General features: G+C 44.6%; 1 protein-coding gene across 2 annotated transcripts; it reads right to left on the minus strand.

Annotated features, from left to right (window-relative positions):
* Window positions 1-528: 528 nt before the first annotated feature.
* Window positions 529-24,883, minus strand: NAA25 (N(alpha)-acetyltransferase 25, NatB auxiliary subunit). Of its 2 annotated transcripts, none has more exons than XM_031059467.1 (23): window positions 24,775-24,883; window positions 23,650-23,788; window positions 21,894-22,012; window positions 20,241-20,315; window positions 19,299-19,406; window positions 18,826-18,904; window positions 18,284-18,395; window positions 17,363-17,452; window positions 16,477-16,646; window positions 15,610-15,722; window positions 12,911-13,118; window positions 12,336-12,422; window positions 11,288-11,468; window positions 10,632-10,731; window positions 6,962-7,113; window positions 6,340-6,465; window positions 5,852-6,095; window positions 5,549-5,672; window positions 5,124-5,186; window positions 4,603-4,700; window positions 4,272-4,382; window positions 3,724-3,870; window positions 529-3,591 (listed from the first exon to the last, which is right to left on the minus strand). In XM_031059467.1, the coding sequence occupies exons 1-23, from the start codon at window positions 24,832-24,834 to the stop codon at window positions 3,469-3,471; spliced, it is 2,829 nt and encodes a 942-aa protein (XP_030915327.1). In that variant the 5' UTR covers window positions 24,835-24,883; the 3' UTR covers window positions 529-3,468. The 2 variants fall into 2 exon arrangements, with proteins under 2 accessions (XP_030915327.1, XP_005424094.1); XM_005424037.2 differs by having other exon boundaries at window positions 5,124-5,189.
* Between the last annotated feature and the right edge of the window lie 2,397 nt (window positions 24,884-27,280).

A 27,280-nucleotide genomic window follows, 5' to 3' on the forward strand; every position in this document is an offset into this window, starting at 1 on the left:
GGCAGCGCGCACGGGAGCTCCGCGCCCCCCGGGACAGCAGCGCTGCTGGTGCCGGTGAAATAGGGACAAGAGCGGCTGAAGGCAGCGAAAGGGCAGGAAGGAGAGAAGCCGTGGGGTGGGTGTGCGTTTGGATCCAGGTGGGCACTGCCACAGCCCTCTCACACAGAGGCTTTTGTGCTGCCAGGGGAGATTTCACGCACTGCCAGCCCGCACTTGGACACAACGTGTCCTTATCATGGAAAGACTGGATGAAAAGCAAGCAAGCACTGCAGAAAGACAGACTGACAGCTCATCAAGTAAAGCACTGTTCCATCCACGCTCCCTCCCCCAGCAGACATCATTTCTGCACCTAATCCCCAGCTGGAAAACAATGAGCATTTTCCCTTTTTCCATCCTTCCTCTTTGCAGGATCTGCTTGTCCTGCACCAGCATAATCTGGCTTCACCACGGAGCTTACAAAGGCAGTGCAGACAAGCACTTCGATCACATCCAGACCATCCAGGCAGAAAAATGAGGCAGCAATACTGATTTGTAACGAAACTGACTTTTATATAAATTATAAACCCATCCAGTTTAAAGCAGTTCAGTTGCAGCTGTGTCACTTAAGTCCGTAGAAGGCTGAGGCGTACATATCTCCTACAGTCATAAATTAACAATAATCAAGGAAGAGAAACTTCAGATAAGGCTGCAAATACAACAAAAAAAATCCCTAAGTTTACTAGCCGTTAAAATAAAGTCATGATTATCAAGGATTGCAAAATATAAATGCAATTTTTGAACAGTTAAAAAGTACAAAAATGATGGACAACACAAACAAGCATTGTACAGTTTGTCCTGTGTGTAGACAAAGCAGAGTAGGAGATTTCCAACCTTTATCTACATCAGACACTGATTTTAAGCCAAGAGGAGTTGAGGAAATCTGTAAAAGGATCGTGGCTCATGATCCCAGTAGTATAAAAGCAGTAATTTTTCAGTCTGTAAACAGTAGTCTTGGTAGCTTCTTCTAGGTATGTTTTTCAATTCATCACCCAAAGAAAATCCGAAACCAACAAACACAAATCCTAAGAGTGGAAAAAAGGGGAACAGCAGCAATGGGTTATAGCTTGAATTTCTTACCAGGTCCGTGTGGGACATATTCTGGAGGGGAAATGCTCTTTCATAAGAAATATATAATATATTTAACTGTACACAATTTATAGGGGGAGAGAAACTCTCCCTCAACCAAGCCCCCAGTCAGTGAGTACGGAGTCATTTTTGTACACGGTTTCCTCCTGGAGAAACTACAGCTTAGGAAGAGACAGCCTCTGCTTTTAGAAACCACTGAGGAACCCCAAAGTCCTGTGTTTGCCAAGGTTGTCATTCCCAGTGGCTGGAAGTGGCAAGAGAACAGCAGCTGGCACTGAGAACAGTCAGAATTCCCTGCGCTGGAAGTGAGAGAGCCATGGTTCCATCCTGCCCCAGCCCCTGCCTCAGATGACACCAGTCCCCTCCACAGTTTCAGTTCTGCTTTCAAGGGATGCAGGAAACCTTTTTTTAACCCAGCTTCTGCTTTCAGGCACACAGGAGGATTTTAAATGCTTGGTTCTCCTTATCTCAAACCTCACTTACACTGTCACCATTGCTTATTGATACGACTGAGTTCAACCTGGTGTAGCAGCAGCGGAAGGAAAACTCCAGCCTGGATCAGCCCTGGGACTGTCCCCTGTGTCACCTTTGCTGTGTTTGTGCAAAGCCCTCTGGAATCAGGGGGAGAGGACAGGGAAAGCAGCAGCCACTGTGCCCCTGACTGGGAAGGGCAGTGCCTGTTTCTGGCTCAGGGCTGCTCTGAACTGCCCCACCCCAGCACTGGGGTGGTTTTCACTCACCCTACACACCTGACAGCATCACCTTCAGTCACCAGCTTTGCTTTAATTTAAGGAGCACACCCTCCTTTCAAAAATGATATTTCTATACAACATGACAGTTCTGTTTCTTTTTTTTTTCCTTTTCTTTTTTTTTCAGTAAAAGTATTACTATAAAACAGACTTAACACATTTTGGTATTCCTCCAGCCCAGAGCACTTACCAGACATTGTGATTTAACCATCAGGACATTCTTTACAATTTGACAACCTCCAGACATTCTTCTTCTTTCCCTTTCAGGATGGGGCAAAGCCAAACTAAATCCAGCAAGAGCAGCTATGGGACTTTTTTTTTTTTTTAATACAGGGGATTTATTAAAAAAATACTCTCATCAACATTCTAGCATTACTAACAAAACAGAGGAGATGACAAAGGCAGTCAAGCTCTCTTCAAACTGTAAATCTAGACTCGGATACCTGTGGCTCTAAACCAGGAGATGAGGAATCTGTTGGGTCTGACCTGTCCCTTGTATTGCAGGTACATGAACTTTTTTTTTTTGCCTATCAATTTTAGGCTGCATTGCTCTTTGAACATGAAAAAACCCAGCAGAAATGCAGATTCTGTGGGAGCAGATGATATGGTCACACTTTCTAACAGAAAACTTCATGGGCCAGTGCTTGGATAATCAAAGTTCAACTGCAAAAAGCAAGCAGACAGGTACAAAAAGGATCTCAGCCTCAGACCACAGCGGAAGCAAAAGTTACCTCTGCCAACTTAAAACCAAAGCCAATAGGATTCAATTTCTATTAAAATATTTAAGTCTTAAAGTTTCAGTAATCTAAATACACTTTTTAAAAGTCATGACGTTGCTGTTTGACATTAAACTGACATGATACCAGCGCAGTGTCACTCTTCACTGCAGCCATTATTTACAAGGTCTCTCTTTTTTTTTTGCTGAAACACCCATTCCCATTCCCATCTCTCTCTGAAGTTTGCTCCTCATCACATTTGCAGTTTTCCCGAGTTGTGCACAGACATCTCCTCCCTGGAGGATCCTGCCCCAGCTCCAGATGATTCCCAGCCCACCACAGAGGCCTCACCTCTCCCTGATGGAGCAACACATGGAATTCTGGCAGCAGGACCAGGTGGTTTGCAGACAAAACAGGCAGCTCCAAGCCAGATCAGTTCATCAGAGGTGGCTGGACGTGGACATCTACAATTCCTGCATTTCTAAGGCAAGGACCATACAAAAGTTATGAACACTGTATGGTGATGAAAATATCCTTGGAGATAGATGCTTTACACTGGATTGCTATTGCTGCTTCTAAAGACCATCTCCAGCTGGTTCTAGAGATCAAAAGGGAAGAAAGTGACTTTTCTCCTGTTGCAATATGCTTATGAACATGTATAAAAAGTGGTCAAACCCCAGGAAGGGTCCCTGCTTCTTTTATGTACAATAATTTAAATCAGCTCAATACATCTGTAATACCTAAAAAAATTGTTTCATGATTTTAAGTCCTTCATGCATTATGAGGAAGTTCTGGATTTAAGTGATGGTAGAGTGGATGTTGCTTCTGTCTGGGACTCTGGTGTCACTCCCCTGTGGAGTCTGTCAGGGATGCATTGCTCAAATCTTTAGTTTTTTAATGGTATCAAGTCTCTTTTTCAGCAGCTCTCCAATTTCCTGAACTGAGTGATGGTAACTGCTCTGGACCTTCCCTTGCACAGTCTTTGTAAACTTTTTTTCTTCCTGCAAAGTGCAAAAGAGAAATCACTCACTCCACAGCAACTGTTTAAATCCCCCTTTTAAACTTTCTCCAACATCTCAAACAGCAGAAGGAAATTCCTGAGGACCACGGTGTTTGCACAGGGAATCTCTTACCTGTAAAAGCAGAGTGTCCTTGAGGGACAGCTCTTCAAGTTTTAGTGCAGTCAGAATGATTTCAAGCCCTTTGATATGATCTATTACATTGGAAGTTAACGTCTGGAGTTCAGTTACATAATCCAGGAAATGGGTAAATACAGGTGGCTACAAAAACAAACACAGGTCTTGAATTTATAAACACACATTAATGTCCATTTTCTATAACTCACTTTGTAATATATAATTCCTTCTTCCCACCAGTGCTAAGCTATAATTTAGCTACTCAGATAAACACTCCCTGCTGACAAGTTTACTGTGGTACATTCCAGGCAGGAAGGTCAATGACACTCTGAACTGTATTTCTCATTAAAAAACTGTCACATGATGTCACAGATATGACATGTCACTGATTTTAAACAGCAACACTTAGCCCCAAGTAACCATTACCCACATCAATCTCTGCAAGTTTATGAAAACCAGTTCATGTTATCTACCCTGATTTTTCTTTCAGAATAAATAACCTGTGATTAGGGGTGGGGGAAGAGAGAAAGAAACATTGTTTGTACCATTGCTACACTGCTTTCTTTTTTTTTCTTCTTCTTTTTTTGCAGGTTGGATTTAAAAGGTCGGAGGACACTGTCACAGTAACTTGATACCCACAGGGCAATGGAGATCGTCTGGAAGAAAGGTAAAAACATGTTCTAAGTTGCTTTTAGAGGAGACTTCTCAACTCATTTTAGTGTTCCTGGCAGAACTCAGCATGATTAAAATATGCAACAAATTCCCTCATGAATTCTCTCGATTGTCTGAAATCAAACTTGCACTGTGTTTCAGTCCCAACATTTCTACCCCACAGCATTCCCAAATTTCTAGTTTTCAAAGGGAAAAAACAATTACCTCAACAAAGAAGACTAAGTTTTCTAACAGGTTTGGATGAGTTTTCAAGGTGCCATCTCTGACTTCAATCAAATCACCTTTACATTTATTGAACAAGTCTGAAAAGAAAAAAGAAAAGCCTTACTGGAGGATGAAGGAGATAATTTTAAATGTGCATTTTCTGTACACCAGGTATCTGAGTGCAGTGTGCAGAACTGTCAGGGCACTGACCACCGAGTCCTCTCCATCTCCTCTGAGTTCTGGCTCATTACCAACATTTCCACACCCCTGATGAGCCCCCTTGACCCAAGCACCAAGAGAAGAAGCTGCCCAGGCTGGCAGATAAATGCACTGAAGGGCACAGCACGTTGTGAGCATGCAGCAGCTTCAGCACACAAGCCAAAGGCAATCCCAGCCTTGTTCTCAAGCTTTCACAGGGTCTGCAGATGCATCACCACAGCCCATCCCTGCAGACACTCCACAGCCATCCTCAGACAGCCAGGAAGCTCTGCCTCAGCATCTGCTCTTGAGTTACCATTTACCTGTCAGGCGTTCTACTAAAGACTTGAAACTATTCCCTATTCTTTCCTGGATTTCTGCTGAATCTTCTGAAAAAAAAAAAAAAAGAAATTAAAAGTGATAAGCTACAACTCCTCTTGTTTTCTGCTTCCAGCAAATCAAGAGGCATTTAAATGCAATTTAGTGTCAGTACTCAAAAGTAAATGCAACTGCTTTCAAAAAGGAGCCAGTATTACAGCACCATATACTGCAGAAAAATGAAGACTTACATAAAACATTAAAAGAAGGCACTGGCTCTCAGATAATTTAGTTTCAGACAGAAAATTAACACACAAGTAACAGTTTTGAGTCCATATCCTCCAACGCCCAGCAGTTTTCAGACTCAACAGAGCCATGTGGCTCCCACCCACCACAGCAATGTGGTCAAACCCCTGCCCCAAACACTTACCTAAGCCATTGGTATCTAGTTCATAAATATCACTAACAAGATAAAACAAGCTAGTCTGGCACTGACAGCTGCCATTGCTGAAGAAGCCAGCCATTCGGGTAGGAGGAGGGCCAAGGACAGGATACTAGGCAAGAAGCAAAGAAAAAGATAAAGGTGTTGCAGCTTTTCCTCATCCCACCCAGTGCCTGGCACATCTCCCAGTCAGTCACACACACACAAACCCAGGGGCAGTTCAGTGCACTCTGCAGCCTGCACGATGCATTCACGGCCAACCTTTGGGGAGAGCTTTCGCCTTGCTGGTACCTGGATTTTTTGTTCTAGAAACTTCTTCCCTGAATCCACCGCCGCTTCCAGCTGCTGCAGCAGGGCTCGGATGGTGTCAATCTTGGATGAGACACCGTTCTCTGCAGTCTTTTCAGAGTTCTTTGGTTGGATGGTGTGACCAAGGGTTGGGAGTCCGCTCACCAGCCTCAACGTTAAAGAGCGGATTCGCAACCACAGCGTTTCCTCCTCCAGGGAGAGCTTCCGATGCTCCTCAGAAATGTCCCTAGAGAAAGGCACCAAAGCTTTCAGGCAAATGCTCCAGGCACAAAAGCCTACCCAAAGTTCCCCAGTTCTGTATGATGAGGAAGGAGTGGTCAGAAATTCAGAGAAATTAATATCTAACAGAGCAGCAGTGCCAGATGTGGTGGATGGTGCTTAAGTCAGCCAGCCCAAGGAACACTGAAATATGGGAATTGCCCTGGAAGGAATTTCTTTGCTATGTGTGAGCTGAGGATATTTCTACTCACCTGTCTTTTGGATCCCAGCTAAACAAGACTGTCAGGTCTCTGTTGTCACGCAGATCTTTCCATGGAATGTCATCCTCCTCTGGGCTCAGACTCATGGACTTTATACTTTCTTCTAAACTGGTTGATCTGTAGGTAAGAACAAGCAGCACTAAATCAAACATCTGATCACTGCAAAGGGAAAGCAGCTCACTAACAGCTCATGTTCTGTGCACTGCTCAGCTCTTCCCTCTCTCAGGAATGTGACACACACAGCACTGACAAGGATGTGAAGGGACAGCAAATCAGAATCACAAAATCCCCAGATTTGGAGAAGTCCTTCAAGATCGCAAAGTCCAACCACCAATCTGGTCACTACTAAACCATGGCCTCAGTGCCCTCCCACATGTTTTCTGAACACTTCAAGGCATGGTGACTCCACTGCTTCCCTGGGCAGCCCGTTCCAACACCCGCCAACTCTTCCCACCAAGGAATTTTTTTATACCTCCTCGGTGCAACCCGAGACCATTAAAATCCGAACGAAGCTTGAGGAGCAGAGCTGCAGCTCTGAGATTTCTGCAGGTGCAACTCCCCAAGTCCCCTCTTGGCCCTTTCCCAGTTTTCCCATGGCAGGAGCTGTACTCACATATTTGCTTCAAGTAAGAGGTCCAGCAGCATCCGCTCGGTGCGAACCTGCGCGAAGTGAAGGGAGGAGTTCAGGCGGTTCCTGAAGGCGATGAACTCCGGGATCTTCTCGAACGCCCCGTACTTGTAGGCTTGGATGATGTACTCTGAGGTCTGCAACACAGCACACACCAGCTCCCCTTAGTGACTTTCCAAATTAGCAACAACCAACAAGGTCACTGCCAAGGAACTGCATTTCTGTGGGTTTTATCAGCCCAGAGGTGCAAGACCTGGCAGATCCTCAATCCCTGGAAGGAGTTTGTGCTTCTGCTTCTCCAAGTCACCCAGGCAGTTTTGCTGCTTTAAATTGGGAATACTCAGATGCTCCATGGGCAGTGAGGTTTAACAACCAAACCAACACGAGACATCACATTGTTGTCACCACAATGAGAAATGCTTCACAGGGAAGAGATGCTTTTTTCCCTTCCTTTTCCTTTCAGATGTGTGATTCAAATCATTAAATCATCATTTCATTGTGAGAAATAATTCCAGGCAAAAGAAATATAGCCCAGATTTTCTGGAACTGACTTGGATGTACATCACATATCACCACAACATAGATGAAAAAAAAAAATAAAAATTACTCACACATTTTTTGTTTCTCTTTTTTATTAGAGTTTTAAATACAGTATCACACAGTGTGTACATGGCACAACACAAACACCAAAGGAAACTCTCAGGGTCCATGGGATATTTTGCTTTTTCTCTGATGAAATGCAGCAACACAAGGCAGGCAGCCAATATTTCACTTCAGTCCAAGCAATCTCCAAAAAAAGAGATTTTTATGATGAAGGAACTCCAGACAAGCAGTGTTTTAATGAAAATGTCTAACTGTAGACACACAGTGAACCATTTCTGCTTCTAGCCATGAGTGATAGCAGAGTTTTTACATCAGAATTACTCCACAACTGAGAAATTCTGGCAAATCAACTATTTTCTTCTGAACAAGTTTATGAACTGCCCTGAAGATGAAAGGCACCAAAAAAGGCTTCTGCTTAACTGAATTCTATATGGTCCTAACAGGCTCAACCTGACTGGAAGGCTCTGAGAGACCAGAAGGCAACACTCACAGATCTAAAACTCCTGTTTTTTCCCCTCCAAACCAAGAAATGTCCTCTAGGGAGCTGTCTTTTATTTCCCCCCCCCCTAAGTAATTTGGTTATTTGCACTGAATGAAAAAATATGCCAAATATTCAACAACATACCCCCTGATAACAGCCTTGCAGAGGTGACTGTCAGGGACTGGGCTGTGGGCTCTAATTCAACTGCATCCACGTGGTTTTTAAATCCCCCCAGGACACGCTGAAGTGGTTTGCCTGCAGTATCTGGAGAGATTAAAGATGGATGGACACAAGAAAATTAGAGAGATTACTGGTGATTCTGCATAGCTGAAGGAGGACTATCTTGAGGAGTATAAAGTTGCCTTTTTAGTTTTGGCCAAATATAGCAATGCTGCCTTCTCTCTCTCTCCTCCCTGTCCTTGGCATCCTCTCCCAGAGCAGCAATAGTGGCAGGATTGCACAGCAGCCTACATGGCTGTTACTCATGGGATCACTCTGACACAGGATTCACGTCAGGCTGGGAAGTTCAGCAAGTCAGGAGAATGGATTTATCCAAAGCAAGGAGTCTGATTCAGGAGCTCTATTTTTATGCCAGACTTCATTTACATCCCACACTTCCTGCTCCAGGCAGAGTCCCACACACAGCTCTGTGCTGTGACATTCCAGCTAATCTCAGCATCAACCTAGGGAAGAGCAGGCAGCAGCAGAAATCTGTAAAAAGGGAACTTTGAAAGGACAGACACCTTTCAACACTGCAGATGTGATTGTGGGACTTGAGTGGGAGCTGCTCCAAGCACCCTGAGCATAAAGGGGCAGCCCCAGCAGAACCACAGCAGCACAGGAACTGCGAGCAGATCCTGACCTTGTGACATGATTTATGGCAAGGAATTCTTCTTCATCCCCCCTCTTGTCACACCATCATCCTCAGGGAACAGCAGCCTGAACTGAGCCTTCACCTCCTGCAATTCCTGGTTGCAAGAACAGCTTTTGAGGCATTTCCCATCAAAAGGATCTTGAGGAGACAAGCACTGCAAGTGTCCAGAGCAGGAGAGATTTGGAGACCTGAGAGCAACATCAGCTCATGGTCCTTCGGCTGCAACACCATCTCCAAGGTATGATGTGAGCGGTTCCAGAGTCCCATCCTCATCTTGTCACATGAGGAATTCTGTCCTCCTGCTGCACCACTGATGGTCTCTTGAAATCCCAACATTTGAAGGTGTAGCAGCCAGGCAACACCTTTTTGGGATTTCTGGAACATGAGCTGTGTTTTCCTGCCAATAGCCACTGGAGACATCCAACTCTTCTCTGCCACAAGCATTCCATCACTCATTTCAGAGATAAACCTGCTCCCAAGGGAGCCACACCTCAATTACTTCACATTGTTTTCCATGGAAAGATGATTTCTTGATGCATTACAACACAGTGTTCCCAAGCAGAGGAATCACATCCACAAGTTTTTTCAGTTCGCTTTTCCACCTGGCGCCCAGCAGTCGTGGGTTTCATTCAGACAGTTGGTTCCAGGGATGTTTTTCATTAACATCCACCAAATGACTTTTAAACAAGACTGAAAAGTTACACCTCAGTTAAAAAAAAGATGTCTGGATCCAGGGCTTTGCTCCCAGGAATCCAAAACTTATTAGCAAGTGGGAAAAAAATGAGCAAGTGAGGGATGCAGAGCAGAGTGAACAATCCATGTGCATCCCTCAGGAAAACCTCTGTGTCAGACACAGCTCACAGGAACTGGGCACAGGGAAATGGCCATGGGAATCCTGTACACAGGAACCACTGGGCTGCCAACAGAGCTGCTTCTGAGCGATTTCTGTGTGAGAATCTTTACTGCTCAGTACAGACAATTCCTGTTTTTAGTGGATAGTGGGAAAGCAAATTGTGTGACTGCAGAGCCTCTGGAGCCAACTTAGCCAGTGGCTGACTGGCAGATTTAAAACTGGACTGCACCTTTGTTTCTTAGGAAGTAAAAATACCTTTGTTTCTTAGGAAGTAAAAATAATCTTCACCTACCTCTCCACAGTGCCCACCCAGGGTGTGAAATACAAATACACAGGATATATTCACACTCCTCAGAATGGGAAGGTCCCTTTAAAGTGAAGTGCACCCCTCCCCATCCACTGAAAACACACAGCTCCAGAGACTGTAACATAAAGGATTCATCAAGTGCCATCCCCATCCTGACCCATCATCACCAGCTGCTGTCTCACTTTCCAAAATGCCAAATTTATGACACCAGCACTTATTTCCACAGGACATTCAATTATTGCATAAAATCACAAACATTAATTTAAAAGCGATCATACCTGTTTTATGAGGAGCATTGAAACTGGTTTTAACAGAAAGGAATCCAAACCTCATGTAACAGCAATTCACAAATCCTTGTAGTAGGAAATGCAGGTTGAGACAACCTTTGCTACAAAGCTGCACCTACTACTGCTCTTTGTTATGTTTTAAACCATTGCATTTGCACAAGCCTTGCACAGGGCTTCTCTAAAGCCCTAAAGCTTCTCAAAGACACTCTGCTGTGTGACAAGGTCATGGAGGGGATTTCTTTCAACTTACATCTTTCTGGTTGGAGTGGAAAAACCTGAGTGCAAAGTTGCAGGATTGGGAAGCAGCAGCGTAGTGGCCCAGGGAGCCGGCGTAGCGTGTCAGGAGATAACTGCAACAAACAGCACGAGGCAAACGTCAGCCACTGCCCTGGCAAGCAGCTGCACAGGAGACATCTGGACATTTAACAGCATTAACAGCATTCATGGGCAAGTTCAGGCTTTTAGTGGAATGAATTCTCATTTTTTTAAAGCAGTATGTGAGGGCTTGGAGTTCTTTCTTCGCATTAAGGGTGTAAGAGCTGCGCAGTGAGAGACCCCCCAATCACACCAGGGTGTGCTGGCTTTCGCTGGTGTTCCCAAGCTGGAACACCAAGCTCTGACTGGCAGCCAGCCAGCCATTTCACCAATTTCCTTCAGATTATTAATACTCTAAAAAATCCAACACAGCTCAAAATCACACGGGGGAAGACACCCTAGAGAAAGGGGGAGCGTGCAGTGGACGTGCCTCCCAAAAATCCCTGAACACTTCTGCACAACAGCACACAAAAATGTGACAATGCACCCAAAAATGTGACAATGTGGTGAATTCTGGGTGGCAGAGGGTGCTGCAGCTGCCAGGATGGGTTGACTAGGAGGGAGTGATTATTCTCAGTATGTACCACCCACCCGATGGTGTCGTGCTGGATGTGCTTGGCGTCCAGGCTGGAGTAGAGCTCCGAGACGGGCTCGAAGGCGCCGAGCCTGCAGTAGATCCGGATGAGCAGCAGCTTAAACTGAGCATTGGAGGGACTGTGAGACAGCCCCTCCTCCAAGAGAGTCAGGCACTGCCACACAGCTGCCTCTTCACCTGGTGACAGACACAGCACAGGCAGGTGTGAGCAGGGACAGTGCTGGCACAACTCCCTCTGCCCGCGTTACAGCAGGCTCAGAGCGCTGCCAGGGATTGCAGTGTGCCCAAATAACACCTGCTCCAGCACTCCAGCTGCTCCCTGAGGGAATGCTGGGGGAATAATCCCTCCCAGGGAATATCTAGCTCACATCTGCACAGAGCACACTGCAGGCAAGGTGACCTTTCCTGATGAATCCTGGGCTGTTTGGGAATTCCAGCTTGCACATTGCAAAAGAGCCAGGAATTCAAGAGCCCACATCCACATTCCTGCCAGAAAACTGACCATGGATTTAGTCAGGTTAAAGACTAAATCTTCCTTGGGAAAGATAAGGGTGTAACAGATAACTACATGGCAGGGCAGGAATATACACGTGGACACCCAGCACTGGACACTGTGGGATTAAGAGACTAAGACAGAGAGCAGGGGTGGAGTACAGGCAAATTTAATTCAGGGAACAGGTCCCAGCAAGTCTAGAAACAAGGGATCCAAAAGACAAAGTATGTCAGGAAGAGAAAGAAACACTCTCAAAACACTTCTGGTATCAGAAAGGAGTTGTCAGCAGAACTCGTGCCAAAGGAGAGAAAAAAGGAATTAATCACAAAAATTAAATCTGTTTATAGAGATCAGTGAGATGATTCAGGGCAAACACCAGCTGATCAGAGGAACTACTGAAATACCTCATATTGCAAAAAAAAACCAAAACCAACCCAGAAAGCTCCAGGCCTAACAAGCCATGCCAGGCACTCACTGGCCACAGGGACACAGTCTCCCTGTCCCAGCCTCCCACAGAGATATTGGAGCAAGGCACAATTTTGGGAACGTACCTTCCAGCCACAGATCAAGCAGCAGGTGAACTGCAAGCAGGCAGTAATAATCTGAAAACTGCAATTCAGTTTTCAAACAAGACTTCCCTAAAAAGAGAAAAAAACCCAGTTATCCTTGAATTACTAAAACTAATTAGTAATTGCTGCCAGCTGATCTCACACTCAGGGTTATTGAGTGGCACCACCATCAGAGAGCACATTTTAATTTATAAAATCAGAATTGTCTTAAAATCCAAACAACTTCACACATCACTGAGTGGCCTTTGGGGCACCTCAAACATTGACATCTGCTGGAAGCAGAACTGACTCCCACAGCTGCAAGATTTACAAATTAATAACTCCTGACCACAAACGTGTCCTATGCGCTTCAGTGAGAAAACCTGGCTTTGCTTAAAAGCACAGGCAATCCTGCAAAGTACAGACAGATCATCTGAACTACCCTGGAAAGCCTCATTTATCTTTAAGATACATGGCTGAAAAGAAAAATAATAAAAGGAACCTCAATTCAGGGAAGGTGAAGGGTAGAACCAGAAAGGAGAAAGCCAAGTTTTAGCAGCGTTACAGATTTTCCTCACCAAACTCCAACCCGTGGCGGTATCTCAGCATCAGCTCCCGCACCACCGCCAGCTTCTGCTTCTTCTCCATGGCGTGGTAGATCCCCAGCAGCCTGGAGAGCTGCACCACACACAGGTGCTGCTGCAGGGCCTTGATGTCACCTGGCAGAGCCACCTCGTTCTCGGCCGCCGCCGCCAGCGGGATCACGTCCAGCAGCTGCCGGATGAACTGCAAGAGAAACCCCGGTGGGTCACGGACAGGTTTTAAAAAAATCCTTTCCTTAGGATCTTTTCTCCTGAGAAGCCAGAAGGCCTCAGAAAGGAATGTAAACAATAATTATCTGCTGTTGTGGAATGCAACAGGTGCACCTTTGATTGGTCTCATGTGGTTGTTTTTAATTAATGGCCAATCATAGTCCGGCTGTCTCAGACTCTCTGGTCAGTCACAAGATTTTATCATCATTCCATTTTCCTTTCCATTCCTTGCTAGCCTTCTGATGAAATCCTTTCTTCTATTCTTTTAGTATAGTTTTAATATACAATTTTCTTTTAATATAATATATATCATAAAATAACAAATCAGCCTTCTGAAACACGGAGTCAAGATTCTCTTCCCTCATCCTGGGACCCCTGCAAACACCACCACAGAGGTGGCAAAGGCTGCAGGGTTGCACCAAATGATGGGGAAGCAGCATTTCCTCCCTCCAATCAAACCAAAAAAAAGCAAGGTAGGAACATCCATATTGATGCCACACTGAATCTGTGGTTCAAGAATGGCCTTTGAGATTTTTTTTTTAGTTACTCAATATTTTTTTTAGTTGCTTGAGGTTTTATTAAGTTTCATCAAACAGATGGAAGGAGGAAAAATCAGACACAGGTTTCCAATTCATTGATACACCAGGGAGTTCAAGCACCTGTTAACACTCGTGGTAATAAGAGATGCAATTAAAATAATTAGTTACTGACAGGTTTCTCAGCACACTTCCAGGCAATGATGGTTTTGCACTGTTACATTTTCCCTCAGCTCTGAAGTAATGTGCAGTTCTCAGTGAGGTCATCAACTCTGATTAATGACTCCTTTTTGCAATTAAGCTGTAAGAAAAGCAGCTTCTCATTGTTTAGTTCTAACGGGAGACAAAAGACTCCTCCCAATACACAGGGCTGGCCAGCAGCTTCTTGCTCTAAGACCCAACATTGTCTGCAAACTGAAACCTGAGTTAAAGCCAATGAATTTGGTTTTACTACACTTGGTTTTGACACAGAAGAACTGCATCAAATGCAAGCCTGAGGCACAAAGCTCAGGAGCAGCACCAAGCACAACACACACCAATTCCAGTTTTCCCAAAGAATTTGATGAATGCTGTGTTGACAGATCTTTTCAGTCTGAAACTCTGCCAAGCTGAGCAAGGTCAACCACATCACTGGCTCCACTGTCCAATTTACACCTCTAGGAAGTCAAGGCTGGTGTCCTGACCATTTTTTCTGGACTGGTGTCCTGACCATTTTTTCTGGACTATCTCACATGTCAGTGGCCCAGCAAGATCATGATCTCAGCTACTGAAGTGGAACTCTCTTGTCAAACCTCAGCTCCTCAGTGTCCTTGACCAAGCTAAACTGCTGCAGATGCTGCTTCAGGGACAACCAGAAAACCAATACATCAGTTTGACACAATATATATTCCAGAATATATTCAGTAAAATCAGCAGCAGTTTTAAGGCCAGACAGGGAATTTTAAAGTCAGAGTCATAGTTTTACAAGCAGTGTGACAAAACCGAACTCTGCTGGTTTTGAATTTGTTCCCTGGAAAGTTAGGGTGAAACCTGTTCAGTACTTCAGGGTTCCCCTACAATGGAATCACCACTTCCAGGACTAGGAGTTCAATACCCTGCTGGCCACATCTCTGGCCAGTGGGCTAAAACCACACTTTTAAACATAAAACATCAGCAACAGCCACCCCTGCCAGAGCCACTGCTCCCATCAGCCGTGGGGCTGTGGGAAGAGCTTGCATTAGGAATCAAAAAATACCTCAATAAACCAAGAGAACTTTGCTACCTCCACTTTGTTTACCAACATTTTTCCCCAGGCTCTGGCTGATCCCGGATTCTCTGCCCTCCCCAGCGCTGATCCCTGGACACAATGGCTCAGACAAACACTGGGGTGAGTGACAGAATTCCCAGCTGCTGAAGTCACTCCAGGCTGCTCATGACTCTGCACAAATGGGCTTTTCAGAGAAACTCTTTTCCAGAGAGCTGTTTCAGAAAGAGATTCTGGAAAAAACTGCCAGAGGTGCCTCCATGACCCCTGGATTGGGGTCACTGTGTCCCTTCTTTGGCACTGCCAGAGCCAAGCAAAGCATCTGTGACATCCCTGCATGGGATCAGGGGGCAGCTTCTTCCCATTAAACAGAAACTTTGAGCTCAAAGCACCCTGACACCTTGAAAAACAGAAATAAAAAAGCCAAAGGAATACCAGATCTGAGACTCTGCAGGATCAAATTTAAGCTTTAAACCTCCAGTAAAAATCCTCTGAATGAAACTTCTCAAGTGTTCAGATGTTCATGATATTTTCTACAGCACAAAGACTTCTCTGAATTTCAAGCAGAAAGTAAAAATTTGATGTTTCCAGCCTTTTAATATGATCCACAGGTATTTTAAGATAAAGGGACCAGAGTGCAAACAACCACTGCAGTTCCTGCCACCACTTCTTGATTATTTCCTTACCTTTGTGTACTGGCTGGGTGGGAGGAGATCCACAAACACTTTGAGATCAGTAAAACAGCAGGGCTTGTCCCCAAATTTTTTGAAGTACTGGAACATTAGTTCTTCTGGATCACCTAGGAAAAAGGCCAGGTCATCTTTTTAACACCCTCCAGTAGAAAGTGACATCTGTAAAATCACTATGAGAAATCTTTGTTCATTCTTTCTTTTTTTCCCTCCCTTCAAGACTACAGCGATTCAGAAAGCAGAGAGCTGCACTAGTGCAGATTCTAACAGAGACTGAATGTCTCTGGTAACCAAGGACACATTAAAAAAAGCCCAAGAGCTTCATTCAAGCTCCTTTAGCAGATAAGAGCTCAGCAACCCAGGCAGGCACACGCAGCCTCCACTTATCTCACCGTGGCTTCTTTTGGGATGGAAAAACAGAAGGAATTAGGAAATAGCACAGATGTTGCTCTAATCACATTCCCTTTCATTGATTCCATAAATGCAGGTTTTTAAAATGCAAAACCTGGTGCAGGTTTTTAAAAAGCAAATCCTGGCTTTGTTGCCATAAAAACTTAAATCAAAACCCACCCAGAGATTCCAGCACTAACAGCAAGACTTTCCACTAGGAATACGGTGTCAGTGACTGGATGCTCCTAAATCCCTGAGGTCTTCTTGAAAACCTCCCTGCTGGCTTTCCCAAGCCCTGCAGTAATCTGAAAATACCTTCCATTCTTCAAAGTTCATCTCCCAACGCTTTTCAAATTCTTTACATACACAACAAGAAGTTCTCTTTTCCTAATGAAACCTGCACTTAACTCAGTGATTTAGCAGCAAGTCTGTGCTCTGTGCAGAGGTGAATTCCTGCCCCAGGAGGGCTCTTACCCAGTTTGTACTCATCATTGCAGCCCCGGCGTCGCAGGCGCCTGATCAGCTCCAGCTTGGCCAAGTACGGTCCCCGCAGCGGCCGCGAGCTCTTGGACTCCTCTGAGATCCTCTCCTCGATGAAACTCACAGCCTGCTCGATGGAACAGTGCACCTCCCCCTCCAGAGAGCTGCAACCACACAGACAAAAGCTTCTTGGAGAGGTCCCACTGGTAACAAACGCTCAGCACGCTCCCAGACAGGGAAATGATGGATTCTGCAACTCAGTCACTGTCACAGACATCTTTTATGAAAAATCCTTTCCTTAGGATTTTTCCTCCTGAGAAGCTGAGGGGCCTCAGGAACAAAATGTAACCAGTGATTATCGGTTGCTGTGGAATGCAACAGGTGCATCTGTGATTGGTCTCATGTGGTTGTTTCTAATTAATGGCCAATCACAGTCCAGCTGGCTCGGACACTCTGTCCGAGCCACAAGCCTTTGTTATCATTCCTTCTTTTTCTATTCTTAGCTAGCCTTCTGATGAAATCCTTTCTTCTATTCTTTTAGTATAGTTTTAATATAATATATATCATAAAATAACAAATCAAGCCTTCTGAAACATGGAGTCAGATCCTCATCTCTTCCCTCATCCTCGGAGCCCTGTGAACACAGTCACAGGTCACCACAGAAAACATGAGCTGGAAGAGTTCTGTGATGTACAAACTGCTTCCATGAACCATTCCCAGCCTCCAGATAAAAGCAGGGAAAACACACAAAACAAAGCAGGGAAAACCCACCATTTGGGCTCTGAACATCAAGAAGTCACTCTAATACTGAATCTATGAACCCAAACAATTTGCTGTAGCACAAAGGGAAAACAAATCCACAGCAAAATTCTCAACTTACTGCTCTTCCTCTGCTGGAGGCGTCCAGGATTCATCAATGAGTTGGAACACTGAATCAAAGTAAGTTATATAAAACTGCCAATCATCTGAGCTGAAACAAAAATCAGGCACAGGACAAAATTTAGGGAATTGCCAAAACAATTAACAGCTGAAACTACATTTCTTGCCAAAGCTGAATTAAGGAATAACTAACACATAATCATATTACAGGAAAAACCCAATTGTAATCATAAAATTGTTTCCCCTTGAAAAGGTCTCACATCTTAGGAACACCATCACCCTGAATTTCTGGAAACATATTAAGGAAAACCATTTCAATTCAAAAGTGAGGCAAGCTATGAATTCTCCTCCTAAAATTCACATTCCAGTCAGAGCTCAGCAACATCCCCACAAAACGTGAAGGCAGAAGTTTCTGTTCTGCATTTAACTTATATCTAAGATGAAAGCACAGCTAAATCCAAAAGCAAACACCACATCTCTCCTGACAGTTCTGAGACAGATTTGATCACACTGGAATGTTCTGTCTCCTGATGCATCTGCTCCAAGCATTAAATACATTTCCCACGATGAAGTCTGGCCAAATGGGAGAAATTTACATGTAGAAAATTTAATGTAAATCATGGACAGGGTAAGAACTGCAAAGTCAGAACTAGACAATCAGCACAAAATTTAGAAATATGGAGGTAAACAACCTTTTATTGCATTAATGTGTTGCTAAATTCTCCTTATAAAAAGCAGCAACTCCAGTCCTGACCCTGACTCTCCCTGACCTTCACCATGCCTGGCTTTGGAGTGCAATCTTTGCAAAAGCTTCCCAATATTCTCCTATTTTAACCACAAAAGCCACCAAACAAGGCCATTCCCAAACAAGTAGGGCTTTTTGTTCCATGTCTTCTGCAGGACTGCAGGAATCCTCTCTCACTTTTTGAGCAGCAGCCTCCTGGCCAGCGCGTTGCACTCGGGCCACCGGTGCAGCTTCTTGTACATGGCCATGCACTTGTTCTCCCGGCTCTGCAGCTCACTCGTCAGCTTCTCTGCAGCAAAACACAGCGAAAGCTCAGCTCAGCCCTGCTCAAACCTCCTTAATCCAGCCCAGCACCAAAACACCAGGTCTAACACAGCAGCAGCCCTCAGAAAGATTTCCCATGGAAACCTCCACAAGTGCATTTTAATGTTCAGCTAAACTCCTCTAAAATGCAGACATTGAAGACTTTTCAGTTTTGAAGATGGTAGCTACAACCAAGAACACAATCCAAATTTACCACTGCAATGCTCACCCCTGAGTAGTGTTTAAATACCATAAACAAAGGTAAAAGCAGGTTGCACAAACACTTCCAGAGTTTACACTCAGGTTAAAAATTGGTGCTAAGTCAGGCTTCCTAAAATTTTATTTTTTGCAAGTCTGAAGTAAAGGGGAACTGCTGTATTCTCCACACAGCTCTGATTTATTAAAGAATAAATTACCTCCAAGTTTTCCCCTCACAACATCTAAGGCTTCCTTGTACTTCTCCAAACGTTCCAGGATCATGTAGTACAGTTCCACCTGGAAAGAAAAATTAAACTGCAATGAATTTGCCAGGAAGAACATACCCAGGTGTGCCAAAAGAGAAAACAGGGGATACCAGGCCTGCAAAGCTATCTTTAATATCCCAAAGGGTGCAACACTCAAATTTAGGGTTTTTTTTCCATTTTTAGTCCTCAGGTTTTTCCTGGGGCCTCCCAGAGAGCAAAGCACTTCATCAGTCAAATCAAACACCAAAAACTGCCTCAGCCACAGGATTCTGAGGGCTTCCTAACCCCCTGCTTTTGGTTTTCCTTCTGTCCCCTACATTCACATTTAATTCCAAACCATTGCAGATTATTTTAAGTTTTTTAAGGTAGTGAAATTCCCTTAAAAATGCATTTCTTGTTTCAACAAAGCTCAAACCAAGCCTTACTTCAGCCTCAGCTTCAATCTTGTCCTCTTTCACCATTTTTTCCACCATTCTTTCAGCAAGTGGCAGAAACATTGTCTTGGAGAGGTTTTCATCCTGTGCTGAGATAGACTGAGGAAGAGAGGGATTATTGTAACAGCTCAGCAGCTTTCTGTGACGTCCCACCCACTGCTCTTTTCACTTTAAAAGAGGAAAAAAAATCCAACCCAGGTGTTCCAATCTCCCCCAGCCACCTGTTTGGAGCTGCCACCTGTGACCTGAGAGTGCAACTGCTCTGGGAAAAGGCAGCAATAAAATTGCTGCTGAATAGAAAAACTCATTTTTGATCAGATCAACCAGAGCCCTGCATGTCTGAGCACACAAACCTCGTGGTAAAACCATGGAGCCAGAACATTTTTGTGTTTTACACAGCACAGGATTTCAGAGGATGTGACTAAAACCTTCCAAGCTTATTTTTGTTTGATTTTATGTCTGATTTTTAGTGCCCAAATGTGCTGTCTCAACCAGCAGCAGCACAGCTGATCTGTGCCTATTCCTGCAGACTTGCTGCTAATTCCAGAGCTCTCATTTATTCCCTCCAAGAGCTTTTATAACCTCGTTAAAGAGGAACAATTCTGACTGAGAAACTGCAGATAGCTGAGGATTTACTCATTATCTCTGCCAAAAGGACAGGTGGGTATTAGTGCAGATGAGAGAATAATTCAAGTTGTATAAAGGTGGTAAGGCAACAGTTAAATTGGATTATAAAAACACCTCAGAGTTAATTTTGGACCACAACAATCATGCTATTTAAGGAGAGCTCAGTCTTTCTCCCAGCATCACAAAGAAACAGTTCAAACACACATTTTACCCAAAATCATCATGTTTTCCCTCAGAACATTTTTGCACCAGCACTGGCACTGCAGTCAGAAAAAACAAACCAGCCAAACCCAATATTGCACACACCTGCATGATCAGGCTCATCACAGACCAAAAATAATATGGATTTTTGGGAACAATCTTATAAAGTGCCATTCCAGCCTGAAAGACAGAAAACACAAGTTTCATCATCCCTGAAATAGATTTCTTGCTCAGATCTCGTGATGGGCAGCAACGATGGGAGGGGATTTGCACATGGAGGATTCTCCCCACTCGTGAGCTCTTCCCTCCCAACACACATCCCTGAGGAAAACCAGAGGGTGGAAATGTTTCCAAGGACTCTGTGGAGGTCTGACAGGAACAGCAGCAAGCACTGACTGCCCACACAGCTGCCAGCTTGAACTGGGAACTCCAGGAGGAAGCAGATTTGTTCTTTGGGAATGAGGGGATTTCTCCAGTGCTGAAGGACACAGCAAACCCAGGAACTCCCTCACTTCACACCCACTGACACCCCCAAATTTGGGGTCACCTCCTGCAAAGCAGGGGGAGCAAAAGTTGAGCAGAGAATTTGGCTGAATCAAAGCAGAGCCAAAGAAGTCATGATTTTCCCTGACAGCTATTCCCAGATTTCCCTCACAGTGCCCGTATGTAACAAAGGACAAGACTTTTACCCCTACAAAATCTGTAATTAATTTCAATAAGCTACACACAATATTCTACCTCCACAATCCCTGATTGCAGTTGGGATTTCTCAGGGTTTTCAGCTGGAATACCCCAGAGCACAGGACACTGGGGTTTATTTTTATTCCCTAAAGAGTCACCATCCACACACTCTTCACATCCCTGAATCCAAAAGCACAGGCCAACATCCCACTCTGACAATGTGATATTGATAATGCTGATTTCATTCAGTTGATATTGCAAAGTAATTTAATGGGCTCCACATTTTTATGTCACTCCATACACACAAAAGGTCACATAAATGTTAATTATTGTTATCTGTGGCATTTTCTCCACTCATGATGTGATCTATCACATCTAGACTTTGGGTTGTATCATGAGGCTTCTCATTTCAGGTACACCATAACTCCTTTTTAGCTATTTAAGCCAAACCTGTCACAGGAGGAACAACAGGGAGTTCAGCACTTATTTCTTGGCTCTCTGTGCTTTTTTTTTTTTACACAGAAGAGTGAGCACACAGGCCTTGAAAATCATCTTCCATTTACAGGCATTCTCCAGGCACCTCATTTGGAAGGGATGAAAACAAAACCACCAGTGTGACACTGTGCTGCCAACTGACAGGGGATATTTCAAGTGCTTTTTAGTTTTTCTTCACTGAATGCCATCGATACAAGTTGTATTTTAGATACTCAGAAAGAGCACGGGGAGGATTTATCTTCCTGAAGTTAACACAGAACTGAGGCCAGAATCAAGTGTGAAAACAAGGATCAGAAACTCTTCTTAGATGTGCCTATTCCAGAATTCCTTTCTTTTGTACTGCAACTACAAAACCACAGATCAATAAAAGGCACAGCCTTAAGTTAACAAAACTTTTGTCTCAGACAACCCACACCTCCAAAAACTGAGGTTCAAACCCCTCTGTAAAAACCAACCAAGAGTTTAACTTCTGCATTAACCCAGATCAGCTTTTCTGGAAGATTACTCATAACACATAAATGAGAGTAAAAGACAGAGAAAAACACACTTTAAACCATCCAGAACACAGATTTTTGGTCATACCTGCTGCATTTTCTTGTACTCTCCAACCCTGGCATAGGCCATGAAGAGGTGGGAGTGATACTCTTCACTGTTGGGGACCTTCTTCACAGCTGCCTCATAAAGTTTTGTCACCAGCTCAGCTAAACCAAAACCAGATACTAGAGTTAAGACCAATTTAGGAATATTTTAAAGCACAGCTCCCTAAAGAGCACCAGAGATGCTCTGAACAGCAACTAATTGCATTTATCAGCCCCAAAACGGTGCTCTGTCCCCCAGGCACTGCAAACATAAGGAAAGTGCTTAAAAAACTCTAAATAAACCTCAAAATAGACTCAAATCAAAATGGACTTCAACAGCAGCAACTGAATTGCTCAGGAGAATTTTAGGTCTACTTTTAAGGTAGGTTTTTCTTTATTTTTGAGCATTAAACTGAATGAAGGTTTCTCCTGCTGGCAGAATTGCTGCTCCATGTGAATCATGTTTCAAAACAAACACTTTCAGAGCCTAAAAGCAAATTAATTATTCTTATCACAGGTTTACTTATATTAATCATATCCTGCTATTTCCCAACTGCCTATATCAGAACTCTAAACAATTGTTTCACACTACACTTTTTAATAACAGGTGTATCATGACAAAATACTTCTGATAGTACAACATGCAAAACTTTCTTACATTTTCATCCTTCCATATTCTTTTTTCTAACACAAACAATTATAGCTCAAAGTAGAAACAGAAAAACAAATGTAATTTGTCTTTCACACAGTTTATACATCCCTGACACAAATACAGAAAACATCTAATTACAATTTTCTTGCAGGACCAAAAGTGGCAGTGCCTCACACCCACCAGTTCCTGAGTTACAGAGCTGAAAGTTACAAAGCTCAGCTTAATGGAAGTTGTTAATAATCACAGAGAGGCTCTTGTCATTCACAGGGGCTTATGTTGAACTCAAAAGTACACAAACATTTTGTTTGTGGAGTTAAAGCATCGTTTGTTGAGTGATACCAACATTTGTTGGTATCACTCAACAAACGATGCTTTAACTCCACAAACACACACAGACAAAGAAATCAACTGGAAGAATATAAGCAATTCTCTTTTGCAGACTGATGCAAACACCTTTTTCTGAAGCTGTTTCACTCTTTGATCATTTCTCCAGCAGCTCAACAATAAATTTTGGTGGTACCACCCACCAAACTCCACAGTGAACATTGGTACCACCACATCACATTCCCCAAGAAGCTGCCAGAAACAACAACTGTTCAAGCTGCAGAAAAGCAGGACAGGAGGGCTGGCATCTTCCAGAAAAGCACAGGAAACTTTCCTCCATCCCTCCAATGCTGATGATTCAGTATTTTGAAAATACAAATCACTGTGAGGAACCTGACAAAGCTGATGTGGCCAAACTGGGAGCTCAGGACTTCCCTCCTGTTTTTCACCACTTTCCTGAGGCTTTTCATCACACCCTGTAGGATTTGCAATCTCTGTCACTCTACTGATAAGAAATTCCTGTAGTTTCACTAACAAAAGTGAACTCCCAGGCTGGTGGATCATTATCTTAGGACCTGCCACACAATTGTGTCTGTAAGAAGCTCAAATGAGAATTTTTTTGCTTTATGAAGATCACTCCAGCCTTACAGGCATTACAACAGGCATCACTTCAATTCTGAGCCTCTTACCCAAATCCTGGATTTTACACGTTTCCCACCAAACTGTGGGGCACAAACCCTCTGGAAGAAACAGAGAGAGATTTCTGGGGGAGGAACAAACTCACGTCTGTGCATTTCCCGGTAGAGAATGGTCAGTGCTTGCAAGGAATTGTCATCTGTGGGTTCAAGTGCTGCTACTTCTTGTGCCAGGGCATAGGCTTCATCCTGCTTGCCAGTCCTCTGCAAGCCAATGGCCTTCAGCACCTGTGGGCACAACACAGGCAGCTCTCACAGACACAGTCTGCATTTGGGAACCCTCTCACTCCTGCTGGGAACAGCCCAACCACCTCGTTCCCTGTGCACAACTCCAGGATTGATTAAGTTTTTAATCCATGTGGCTGCAGAGGAAAACCCCCAGATGCAACAGCATCAGAGAGGGGATCTGACTTCTTAATAAATGTTGAGGTTGCCCCGAGGCATCACCACATGGTTTCTCTACCTGGAGGCTGCAAACTGGCAATTTTCCTTAGTTTTCTTTCTAACTGGCCAGAGAGAAGTGACATAAATGAGATTCAGGTCAATGACACTCTCTGCAGCTTGGGAAGCTTTCAAAATGTAGAAGTGGAGTGAAGTGCAGAGGGAAACCCCCAGGGAAATGAGAAACGCAGAAAGAGAGTCACACGTTCAGGAAAGGGAGGAACAGAACCCTTTCCCTCAATAGGGAAGGTGGTGAACAAGCAAAAGAGCAAATGCCTCCAAAACCATGGAATCCTGGAGTGCTTTGGGTAGGAAGGGACCTTAAAATCATCCAGCTCCACACCCTGCCATGGGCAGGGACATTTCTATGGACCAAGATGCTCCAAACTGGCCTTGAACAATTCCAGGGGCACCCACAGCTTCCCTGGGACACCTGCTCACCTTGGAATGTTCTCCTCAGACATCTCCTCCCAAGGAGATGCTCTGATCCAAACTCCTGCACATGGGCATCCCAAGCCCAGGGCTCCAAGAGGCATTTCTAAAGCCCAGCCCACCTGCCAAGGTCACCTGGAGTGGTGCTGACAATCAGCCCAGGTGGAACAAACACTCCAGTCCCTGTCAGGTCATTTTCAGACACACAAGATACAGGTGGGCTGCAACAGAGACATTCCAGAGGGCTCAGAAATCACTGTGGAAGCTCCCAGAGAAAGGGAGAGTGGAGAACACCCTGAGATTCAGGCACAGTGAGCTCAGTGCCCCCCAGTCCCACTCACCTTGGCACAGTGAAGGTCCTTGTGCTTTTTGAGCAGTTTATCTGCTTGCTGGATTGCCATTTTATTATTGCCATTATCGAGATAATCTGCAGAGGAAGAGCACACACAAAATCACACCAGAACACCAAGGCCATTCTGGAAAGCCACCTCCAATTTTACCATGGAGCATCTGCTGCCACACCAGCAGCAAAAACCACATTTTCCCTGTGCAGCTCCTCCTAAGCCAAACATTCAGGAAACTGTCATTTCAGGGATGAAGGATTCATCTCGTTGTACTGGTTTTAGTCACTCAAACAAACAAGCTTTTGTAATTACTCCACACAGATCATTACAGCAACAAAAGAGACCCATAATAGAGAGGATTCTGCAGGAACAGCTCTGTGCTGGCACTGCAGCTCCAGTGCTTTAGCAGGAAAAGTAGAAATTAATTTGGTGTGGCTTTGGGAGACTCTCAATGACTTTTAACAGGCAGCAGGTTAGAACCCAAACACACACACACACCAGCAAAGTGGGAAACACTTGTCCACAGCATCCATAGCTCAGGCAGAGCAAACCTGTCCCCCTGCAGTGCCACCACCCTTCCCCCAGACTGGTTTTAAAGGCACAACTGTGAAGTATCAATATTTCCTAGGGGGATATCCCACTACCTCCAGACCATTTTCTCCTTTTTTAGCTCAGAATTACAATTTTCATATTATTATACAATTACAAACAAGCAGTTTTAGGCCAGGATACGACCCCTACGTGCTCCTCTTCCCTCAAAATCCCTCCTTCCTCAGCAAACCCAGCTTTGCTGCCCTTCATGTGCCAAGGGGCTGCTCACACTGCTCTGGCCTCTCTCCTGCCAGGTAACTGAAATCACACCACACACCTCTTCCTCATCAAACCTTTCATTCCCATTATAAACCAGAACTCTTACTGAAGGGTGACCCTTGGCAATCCTCAGCACAAATTGTGCACCTATTCTGATTTACAGATTTATATTCAACAGCTCCCACATTTGCTCCCCTGGCCAGGTGGATGCTGTACATTTAAAGCAGAGTTAATTGGGCTCCTGAGCCCAGCCACAGCAAACCTCTTGCAAGGCAGCCCTTCCACACTCACCAAAATAAACACTGTGGCATGAAATCCTGTTTGAAGCCACAAATTTCAATTTAGGAAAACCTCTGGGTCACCTCTGACATGAAAACTTTGGGGATTTCTCAGTGAAGAGGTTTCAAAGGTGTGGAACAGCACATCAGAGGCTTCTTGCTTTAAGGCTCCGTCACCCAGTTTAGTGACACACAAATTATCCCCCAGGCTGAGCTGCCTGGCTGGGATTAACAGCTGTGCCAAGAACATCTCAGCTCTGGGTGTTCCAAAGTAAATCAAATAACCCTCAAACCTCCCCAAAACGCAGCAGAATGAAGAGATTGGATCTTCCTAACCAGTCAGGTTGTTGGAAGTCAAAGCAGCTTCCAAAAGGAAATGAAGCAAAATGAAAATAAACTTCAGCCTATGCTAGCTCATAGGTGGGGATGTTCAAAGGCTGGAAATGAAACACCTGAACCTTCAGGTGAAGGGAGAACAAGTCAAGATCAAAGATAACCAGAGCTGTCGAGGAATCCTGGGGAAGCACAGCACAAACCCAGGCACACCCTGAAACCCAGAGCACACCCTGGACCTCGCTCTGCACCTCCCCAGCTGCTGAGGTGGGGAACTCGTGCGTGTTCATCACACGCCTTATTTCGGGTTCTGCAGCACCACAGCCCGAGATCAAACCTTGCACTGCAGAGAATCCTTCCCAGAACGAGCAGAAGGGAATTCCAAAGCGCCCTCCAAAACGAACAAAGCGAGATGCTCAACATCACCTGCTTCCATATCAGCTGAATTTACCCAGATTTTTCTGTTAGTACCGTTTTCTCACACAGGTTATGACAAAAATAACTGCACATCAATGAAACTGCCAATCACAGCACGGATAGAAAACTAAGGAAAAAACACCTTAAAATCGTTACATAAAGACAAACTGCAACGAACTTGAACACTTCTGATGGAACAAAACCATCCTCCTCCCTTTCCCTGGAGCCCATCGCGGGCTCAGCCTGTACTGCACCATCCCTCTGCCCAGCAAAGCACATCCCAAAGCGCGCCCAGCCCAAACCAGGGCAGCTCTCCGCGTCTCTAGGGAGAGGTTTTCATCCCTGCTGAAAAAGTTAAGAACGTTTTCCCCAATCTCCACCAAACCTTCAGCTTTAGGGACGAAACGCTACCGTAGCCCGGGGAAGTGTTTTGCTTTTATTTCTCCATATTTGCATAGAGCCAAGCTTTGCCTACAACCTCCGAAGCAACCCCAAGAGCGCAGAACACCCTCGGAAATATCCGAGGTCACAACAACACCGGACAACTCCCAACGACACCGTCCCCTTCCACTCCTCTCCTGCCTCCCAATTAATTCCCCCAACAGCGTCACCGCTCCGTGCCACAACATCCAACACAACTCCGGGGCATCCGCGGCTGCTCCTCC

The sequence above is a fragment of the Geospiza fortis genome, unplaced genomic scaffold (assembly GCF_000277835.1).
Source record: "Geospiza fortis unplaced genomic scaffold, GeoFor_1.0 scaffold145, whole genome shotgun sequence".
Classification (NCBI taxonomy): Eukaryota; Metazoa; Chordata; class Aves; order Passeriformes; family Thraupidae; genus Geospiza; species Geospiza fortis.

What these genes read in the sequence shown, in the direction of transcription:
- NAA25 (XM_005424037.2), bottom strand. Translation starts at nt 24,834, where the DNA reads ATGGCAATCCAGCAAGCAGATAAACTGCTCAAAAAGCACAAGGACCTT. An exon ending in TCCACTCCAACCAGAAAGAT is followed by an intron (nt 7,114 to 10,631) that starts GTAAGTTGAAAG and finishes GCTGTGTTGCAG; the next exon opens with ACCTCAGAGTACATCATCCA. An exon ending in TTTAGTAGAACGCCTGACAG is followed by an intron (nt 4,701 to 5,123) that starts GTAAATGGTAAC and finishes TTTTCTTTTCAG; the next exon opens with ACTTGTTCAATAAATGTAAA.